Source organism: Pomacea canaliculata, linkage group LG5, assembly GCF_003073045.1.
Source record: "Pomacea canaliculata isolate SZHN2017 linkage group LG5, ASM307304v1, whole genome shotgun sequence".
Classification (NCBI taxonomy): Eukaryota; Metazoa; Mollusca; class Gastropoda; order Architaenioglossa; family Ampullariidae; genus Pomacea; species Pomacea canaliculata.
In genome coordinates this window covers 31,504,091-31,513,718 of record NC_037594.1, presented here as the reverse complement: position 1 = coordinate 31,513,718, position 9,628 = coordinate 31,504,091, and the positions used below count along the sequence as shown (strand labels likewise).

The window sequence follows — 9,628 nt, the reverse complement described above, 5'->3', positions numbered from 1 at the left end:
GTGTATATAAATTTTGTATTGTAGAAGTGTGCATAGAGACTTGCCGTACACTTGCTTGTTTTTACTGTCTTCGTGAAGTTTGTGCCCATCAGAAATGTTGTCTGACACAGCGACAGACATTTTGACTGTAAAGCTCCCCTCTCCTGAAACTAAATTTTTCCTGCTCTTTCCTCAGTTTGTATTATCAACGATGCAAATTCCAATCTTGCGTTGCCATTTATTTAGCATTCGTCATGTCCTGGAGGGAGCCATTCACCGACATTTTACTTACTGATGTTGGGGACAAGGACCTGAAGTCGACTTCTCGCCACCAGAACCACCAAGGTAACGGACAGTCACTGGCAGTGACAGCTTTATTATTAGTCTTCATAAAGCTTAAATGTTTGATGACAAATACAATATTTTGATTTTTATCTTGCAAATATTTATCTAAATGGAATTATTATTTAGATATATGACTGCCCCTAATATCCAAGTGTACCTAGTGTGAAAAGTGCTTTCCCCAAACTCAAAGGAAGAGCCGTGAATACTTTACGAACGGAGATATGTGATAATTTTTACAGCTGGACATCTGCAGGAACTCTCTACATGAACAAACTGTGAGAGACAGACTACACACGGATATACACGTCAGGATTTATTTGCCTCTCGTGTCTCTTTTAGAATTTATCACTTTTCCCCTTTGACCTTCGGACAATGATATTACTTCATTATTTATTTATTTAGAGGTGTGTTTTGAGAACTAAATCCCATTTTTCAAGTATAATGATAGGCAAGGATGTTGTTTGTGCTGTTAATTGTTCGAAAGGTCAAAGGACTGACTATTGGACAGAAAGACAGAAAAAAAATTCAACGGCGAGGAAATATAGGAAAATGTGCTTGCTCTTATTTTACGCCGACTCAGCAGCTAAACCTACACGACACTGAGCTAGGTCAGCCATGCAAGAACGATTCGCACATGGAGATGAACTTGTGTGTGCCTAAAGTGGGATTCAAACCAATGACTTCCACTTCTTGTGAAAGATAACTACCAACAACGTCCAGATTGAAATTAATAGAAACGTATACTGATGAGGATGATGATGATGATGAGGAGGAGGATAATGATGGGTATTATTATTATTGGTAGGGTTTATGGAAAAGAGGGGGAGTGGAGATAAATGTAAAGATTTACAACTGCTTTGAGAAAAAAAATTATACAATTTTTTTTACATTTCAGCTTTGCTAAAACACTTAAAGTGTTCCTCCTCTGCAGACAATACTTTATTTATTAATGTAAATAATACCGTTTATGTACCTGTCAGGTCACGAACTCATCAGTTATTGTTCTAGAATGTACGCACTCGGTTACAGCTCCGGTCCACGAGTCGTCCTTCTTCCTGCCGGTGCCCCAGACATCAGACGGTGGTAGAGGTTTGGCTCCCATACACGACCTCCCTTGATTTTACCTTTTGAGAGTTCCGTTTGCAAAGGTAATAGAACTGTGCATAACCCTGTGGTCGCCTCGTTAGCTCCCAGCACTGACGCACACACACACACGCACACACATTAAGAGACAATGTGTGAACTTATGCCTTATTTGTACTTTCGTTTTCTTTGTTTCTATCGTTTGCTCTCGCCTTCTTTCTTTTCATAAAATGTGTGAATCACAAATTCTAATTGCCTGGTATGAAGCTTCATTGTTTTTTTTTCTTTTTACTGAATTTTGTAGGTACAGCTACTTGTTTAGTGTTATGAAGGTTCCAGATAGATGTCTAGGTTTCGCATGACAAAAGACCAGGGCATAAGGTTGACCTCAGCTGTAATAACTGATGACCTGACACATTGTTATGATTTTTGGGTTTCCTCTCTTCTTCGTATACTAGAATAAAGAACTGCAGCTGAAAGGAGGGGTAAAGGTAAGAAGATAGAGAATACTTTATAGAAGAGGCGATAGTAGGGGAGAGTCTAGGACCACTAAGCATACCTCCAGGTGTTCATACTGTGTTCACAGCCATGACTGCACCGAGGCTCGTCATACGTGGGCTGCTCCAGGTCCTCCTCCTGCTTGTCTTCAAGAGAGGAAGCGCACAGTACTCCAACATTCGTCCAATTTATGACGAGTTTGGTAAAAACAGGTTTTACTAAGATTTTATCTCAGACCTTTCTTGAACGATTGAACGAATTTCCCGGGAAAACAATGGAGACTGAATTCACTTTCAGACGCAAAGGAGTGCGCTGCACAATTTTCAATAGCTTAAAGAAAAGGTAATTTAAATTGGCATGATTTATTCCACCTTTTCTGTCACTCACATGACATTAAAACCTGTCATACAGGCTATGAGGTGGACGGCAGCTATGTGTTGGAGAGGATGGCCATGAGGTCTACCGCTCTAGGAATAAGAGGAGTGTCCATCTTTAACTTTACTGTCATCCCTCGTACTGTCGAAGTCCCGGCTCCACTTCTTCCTCAAGCCTTCTACGAGCTTCATGACCAGGATAGTTATCAGGAGGTAGAACACTCGGCAGCTGCTCCTCTAGCTACTATTCTTCTCATCAGATCCACAAACGTCAAGTAATGTAAGAAACAATACTTCTTGTTACTCATTACCTTTAGGTAGCAGTACAAAGATGTTGTCTTGTTCATAGTTTGACAAGGCTGCTATCCTGCAGAGGTTTATACATGGTAATAGATGCAGAAGATGGTGTCCAGTCAGATAATAAATGTATTACAGCACTGTGTTGTTACAGTGGATCATGAGTTTTCCTACAGAGAACAGCTTGTTACAATACAATGTATCCAGACTGTACAGTATGATCGTTGGCAATATCGGGGAAGAAATATTTAGCCATTCACTTCTAACCAAAGCTTTGCTGTCTGGGGACATCACTGTAGCGATGTATTGTTGAGTTCCATCATTTAAAATATATTTATAGCGATAGTTTACACATTTTTATAGACCTGGGGGCCATCGTCGAAAATATCTTTGGTGGTCCCAACTTTGTGGGGAATGGCGGACCTTACCAAGATGCCCATTGGTATTCCGTACAATGGACACGCTGGTCGACGGCTGTCCCCCGCCGAGCGACCATGCCATGTGTGCTCATGAAAAGCCGCTGGAGTGTGACTTAAAAGCTCCTACAGAACTATAGACGGGTCCTGTAACAACATCTACAATCCAAAGTGGGGCGCAATTAATCAACCCTTCTTGAGGCTTCTACCTGCTGAGTACTTTGACGGTAAACAGTTCTTCTTCTCTTTGTCTTCTTGATTACAGGGGTGGCTTTAGGCATGTGCAAAGTGTTCACCTGCACAGGGCCGCCAAATCCCAAGGGCCGCCAATTTTATATATTTCAATATATATTGGAAAAAAATGGAAGCAAAAATAACGACACAGCTGAGGGCAATGTGGCCGAAAAACATTGTGTTTCTTGTGAATTAGTTCTCTGTATTTACTGATGTTGCTAGAGTCGGAGCAGTAAGTTATGTGTAATATTATAATGTTTATTATAATGTATTCCGCAGGTTATGATGTTCCTCGGATGACCAGCAAGTCCGACCCTCGCCGTCTCCTGCCCAGCCCCCGCCTCGTCAGCCGCACCGTGCACGAGCCGACACTCACGAGCGGACACAACCTGCCGGAGCTGACCAACATCCTACAGGTGTGGGGACAGTTTGTTGACCATGATTTAACCGCAACCCCAGCACTGAGAGGTACCTTTAATGCTGATATGACAGTAAATATAATAGAAACAAAGCAAAAAATAAATTTGATAAAGGAAGTGGTTGATGAGAGGGATAGAGGTAAACATGCCGACTGTAGGAAGAAAAATATTTTTAAAAAGAATTCTCTGATGCGTGTCCACTCAAGTGAATCTGAGACACGGTGTCTTATGGTCAACAAGGACTCGTTATGATGTTCAAACAAGATGTAAAACAATTCTTTTTTTCTGAAACGAATAACATTCTCATTCTATAAATCTTAAACTCATATGACAGGTCAGCATGACCCTTTAAATGAGAGGGTCTCTAGTTTCATTATTCCGATCGCCGAGGAATTTATGTGTCTGCCGTGGGTGTAACCGAGGATCAAGTATGTGTAAGACGAGTGTTATTTAATAAATAACTTTTGAGTAGTTTTTGTGCGGGCTTTCTGAGCGAATGAATAAACTAGGGAATACAGGAGATTATGACAGATCCTAGAGTTTCTGGGATAATGTCTCTCTTATAGTGTCGTCTGCTGACATTTGGATGTTAATGTGAGTGTCTGTGTGTGTGTGAAAGAGAAAGAGTGAGGAGGAGGTTTTCTTCCGAATGTAATCATTATTGGTGTCGGTTGCAACTCACCGTTAAATGATTCTGACGACCTATGCTGTGAAATTCATGTTGAGGCTGTAACTTACTCACAGGTTACTCAGGCCGACAATTGCAGACACACAAGTTTACAGTAGAAGTCGACTTACCTGTAAGTGGGTTAAAACTCATCACCATACCCAGAAATCTATTGCATTAAGCGTATCTGTCTACCTGTCTGCAGCACCCGACGGAAGTAATGTGAAATGTTGCGAGCAAGTCCACCTGTCCGCCAACTATCAGATTGACAGAGGTGTCTTCAATGGGTTAGTTCCCTCCTCTGATATTTGCTCAATTTTCACTTTAGTCTCTTACCTTAACTTCATTCACACACACACACGTACTCTAATATTTTTTTTAATGCATAGATTTCAGGTTGTTATTATATAGTACTTCACACATTTTTTTTTCGCGCTTGCATGTGTGTGTGTTTATAAACTAAGTCCATACCATGCTTGTCCCCAGTAATTACGAATGTTCTAATTTTTTTATTATTATATTTAGTGGCTCGTGCCATCCGATCTACATTCCCCCTGGAGACCGTTTCTTTTCCTCCTCGTGTATGAACTTCGCAAGATCCATGCCCGCCAAGAGGGCAAGAGACTGCGACCCAGGTTAACTTATTTGAAACATTTTTAGACAAACATGGAAATTACTTCGCATATTGTTTTGAAATAACATAATTGAAAAGAGCATAATATATTTATTCTACAGATAACATATAATAGGTTTTATCTGACGTTGATGACATGGATATTTGCCAGTCTGGAGGAAATAAACATCTACTTTATTATTTGTCTCGTCGTCACAGACGCTCCAAAGGAAGTGCGTCAGCAGATGAACATGATCACCGCCTGGATGGACTCGTCTCAAGTGTACAGCTCAACCATGAAGAGCTCTCAAGAGCTGAGGGTGTATCATCGTGGTAATGCTATTTAGCCCTTGCACCTTGCCAATTTATAAATATTTTTATTTAATATTCTGGGACAAATATATTTAAGCAATAATTAAATAAGTTGGATTAAAAAGGACTATTTAAAAGCAGAACTTCAGCAAGTATGAATGCGAGCTATACGGTTAATTTTGTGGCGCAAATAGTAATTTTTCACAAACATCTAAAATTACCTACAAAATATGGGAAACAGAAAATTGATGTTTTTTTTCCACCCATCCTTCATAAGTCCACTTTTTGGATAACGGAATTTTTCAATGATATCTTGGCCTTCTCAGGACTCATGCGTGTGACAGAAGATGAACTTTTGCCAGAAGACAAAGATTCCGAGTGCCTCAAAGAAAATCCTGGAGACTACTGTTTTTTGGCAGGTAGGTATCATCGTGTGGGTTCACTTGTTGATGCTGCTTTATTTCCATAACGAGCAAGGTTTTTTAAATTTTCCATTGTTAAGATGTTCCGGCAAAAACACAACGTGAACAATGCCTAGTTAATATATATATACACGGGCATCGAGTTTCGTACCTTTAGTTTCACTTCCATGCTCTGTCTTGCAGGTGAGGGTCGAGTCAATGAACATCCCGCACTGACGGTGATGCACACTGTGTTTCATCGGTTTCACAACAGAGTGGCCCTGGCGATCTCGAACATTAACCCTCGCTGGAGCGATGAAACGGTGAGAGAATGTGTTTGAACTCGCTAGTCACAGAATACTTTGATGTTACAGGTGTTATTATCTTCCTCTTCAGCTGATGGTCGCACTGATTACAATTTTGCACGGTTTGATGTCGAAAGATCTTTTTTTTATAAGTTTTGGATACACAAAAGTTCGTTCGCATTTATTTTAGATTGCATATCCGTTAACTTCATAAATTATATTGTTTGCAAACATTAATCCATAAAAAATAAAAATTATGAAAAATGTTATGACGATAGATAAATAAATGGAATAAGAAATTGTGAATAATACTCAGAAGCAAGACTCCTGCTATCTTTGCTGACTTCCGATGCCAGACCTTCCAGGAGACGAGGCGAATAGTGGGCGGAGTCATGCAGCACATGACGTTTCACGATTGGCTGCCGTTGATTCTGGGTCCCAGCGTCATGCGGCAGTACTCACTCAACGTCATCAGCGCGGGGTCATACGGTCCGTCCTACTGGTATTACAACAGGTGAGTGAAGCCTGAGTCACACGCTCATGACAAGTACCACGTGCTATCCCTCATTATCTACGCATTTCAAGACGCTTTATTACTGGACATTCCAACTGTGTTGTTGTTGTTGTTGTTGTTGTTGTTGTTAGTAGTATACGGTTTTGCCGTAATTAAGACATTGCTGGTGTACGAATCTGGATTTTGCGAGTATTGGTCTCTCACAAAACTCTAAAGGTGATAAATCAATTTAAAAAAGCTTATTCTAATTACTTTTAAGATGTTGAATAATGAAAGCCAGTCCCTCCCCTCCAGCACTACCACCATTTGCATATCATCGTATGTCTTATGTGTCCAGTAAACTGAACCCGACGGTCGCCAACGAGTTCGCCACAGCAGCATTCCGCTTCGGTCACACGCTCATCCCCAGTTTCTTCTCCATGGGCGAGGTGCAAGTGAGGCTGTTCACCTTGTTCAACAGACCCAAGTTCGTGCTGAACCGACGTGAGACCAGCATCCACAACATGTGCAACGGTCTCATGAGCGTACGTATCCTCTGCGCATGCCTGCCTCCTCTCGACCTTTTGGCACTCGATGAATTGTATGTGAAAACTGGGTCACGGGATAGCCTAGGATCAGCTGTGAGCGGATTTTTGTAGTTTGAAACTGCTTAATCTTTATAATTTACTTGGACTAGCTCTAAGCCGCAGCAGCAGACTGCATCGTCATTTAAAAACCTTTTTTACCATATATTATCGAATATATTATAAATGTCATTTTCGGTTTTGGATGACCATCATGTAAACGTTTTGCTCACATATTCGATGTGATACATACATCAGCTAAGATATCCCTTTCAGCAGCTTCATTTCCATATCCTACGCATTTGCTGATTTTCTTCTTTACCATCCCTCACAGGATCCGATGTTCCATCCCGATCGCTTCATGGGCTCCGACCTGGTGGACCACCTGTTTCAGGACAAGAACGTCAGCCTTGACCTAGCATCACTCAACATACAGCGGTCACGTGACCACGGGTTGCCAGGCTATAATGCCTACAGGTATACAAGACTTTATAATCTTTCAGGGCGTTGACGAAGGTTGCACGATTTTGAACAGGATGTGACGTCATGTCCATACTAAGCACTAAAAATAGTGATGACGTCCAATGCGGGTAAGGTTATAACAAAGACAGAGATAGCACTTCCTTAATATCCATAGAAGATTAATTGCAAGAAAAAGAAGTTGCTTTGGTGTAGCATTTCAGTTTGCAAACCGAAAATGTTCAAAATAATTTTAAACTATGAAACAGAGCATTTTCCGAAGTTCTGATTTCTCTCGCTTCTTTCTTTCATTATCTTTCTTTGATTTATAGATATATACGTGTGCAAATTATTCATTTATCTTTATTTGTCAATGTTGAAGGGGCTTCTGCAAACTACCTGTGTATAAGAATTTTGAAGATATGTACCAGCAAGACCCAGAGAGGGCAGAAATGTTCAGCAGAGTTTACGAGTAAGTTGCACATTGCAATACTGTTATCTTTGAGATGATGACAGTCGCACGTTTGCGGCGATACGCGTATCGAAGTAAACAGTAAACAACTGTCTCCCGCTACCCCACCTGCTCTCTCCCTCCTTCCCTCTTTTCTACATCCTTTCTTTCCTCCCTCCCTCCCTCATCTCCGAGCATAGGGCTGACGGTTATCATCAGCTCGTATCGTGTTTCATCAATCATATTCCCCTGTCTGTTACAGCGACGTCGACGACATCGACCTGTTTCCGGGGGGTTTGAGCGAAAAAGCGCTACCTGGTGGAGTTGTGGGCCCTACCTTCGCCTGCATCATTGCCAGACAGTTCCACGTCGCCAAATTTGGAGACCGCTTCTGGTACGAGTCCACAGACGGCCCCGGGGCCTTCACTGCAGGTAATGTACCATCATCAAGGTTTCCTGAGTTATTTCAGAGATTATGATTTAAAGTGAGAGAGTGGAATTTAAAGGGACATTTTATAGGTAGTAGATTGCTTTTGACTGGACAACAGTGTCAGGAGTGACATGTCGATGTTAACACGTTTAATCTTGTTTATTTTACAAAATTAATCAAGATGGCGCAAGAAATAGTGAAAGTGGAATTTTTAAGGAGTTTTAACACAATACTGCATTTTTTTCTTGGAATGAATGACCACCAGACCAGCTTGCAGAGATAAGGAAGATGACCCTGAGCAAGGCCATGTGCTATGGCTCCTCCATCAAAACAGCTTCTGTCAATGTTTTCTTGACGGCGGGGACGTTCTTGCCCCGGGGTGTTCAGCTTCCTAACGGTGTCTACGTCACACAGTGAGTGCCACTCAGTTTTCTTTATTCACTCACGTGTTTCCCGTGTGTGCGTTCGCGTGTGTTTGTGTCGGTGAGCGAAACAGGATGAGATAGGAAATGTAACCATTTCTCCATCAACACTTTCCCCAAGGTGATCGATGTCATGTTTACAGGAACCGCTACGTGCCGTGCGAAGACCTGCCGGATATTGATCTCCGGAAGTGGTACGATCCAGCTGCGCAGTAAAGGTGCGCTACAGGCAGTGACACGTCAGCTTTGTGCTTTGGGCGACTGGCGGGGCTTGTGTTGCCCAGACATTCAAAGCTGTTTTCGCTGTTCGTGTCCAGCCTCACCGTCTGTCCAGACGAGCTATGGCGATGGTTTTATTGTGGTCTATTGGAGCTCTGAAAGAATATATAAATGTATATTGAGTAAATTTACTGGACAACTTTATCAACAAACCTTTCTACCTCTGACAGTGTTGTTCATTTATTTTTAGTCATGAGATCTTTTTAATACATTTTTGCCTATCTGCTATACATGTGCAAAATTTAAACGGAAGTGTGTGAGAAGTGAGCAGATTGCTTTATTCATAGGGAATCACAATTAAATACTTCAGAAGCAATATCACAGCTCGAAATTTGACAGATCTCTGTCAAGGTTTACAGTCCACTAAATTACTAATTAGTACCAATTTAAGAGTCTAACTGGCCTGAAGAAGGATAGTTTTATTTTCTTTTTCCCAAGGAGATTTTCAATGACGTCTTCGTCCAATGGCTTCTGAGCAAGTTTACTGCAGCATGACATGATCCTAATCATAAATAATATTTATACCTCTCGTGTAGATGCATTGTCTGAGAATTCAAGTGTTGTGCC

At 41.3% G+C, this 9,628-nt stretch overlaps 1 protein-coding gene and 1 long non-coding RNA gene across 2 annotated transcripts; both read left to right on the top strand.

The window, feature by feature from the left end:
• The first annotated feature begins 254 nt into the window (after positions 1-254).
• On the top strand, positions 255-2,553 carry LOC112565175. Its single transcript, XR_003099359.1, has 4 exons — positions 255-324; positions 1,354-1,472; positions 1,994-2,107; positions 2,317-2,553. It is a non-coding gene; the product is annotated as an uncharacterized LOC112565175 (long non-coding RNA).
• A 484-nt stretch (positions 2,554-3,037) lies between these two features.
• Positions 3,038-9,279, top strand: LOC112564494 (peroxidase-like protein 3). The gene is made up of 14 exons (XM_025239341.1): positions 3,038-3,219; positions 3,506-3,694; positions 4,518-4,599; positions 4,838-4,947; positions 5,145-5,258; positions 5,564-5,656; positions 5,843-5,961; positions 6,300-6,457; positions 6,795-6,981; positions 7,355-7,497; positions 7,862-7,951; positions 8,193-8,362; positions 8,626-8,773; positions 8,926-9,279. Exons 2-14 carry the CDS (start codon positions 3,523-3,525, stop codon positions 8,996-8,998), a joined length of 1,659 nt encoding a protein of 552 aa, XP_025095126.1. The 5' UTR covers positions 3,038-3,219; positions 3,506-3,522; the 3' UTR covers positions 8,999-9,279.
• Positions 9,280-9,628: the final 349 nt, after the last annotated feature.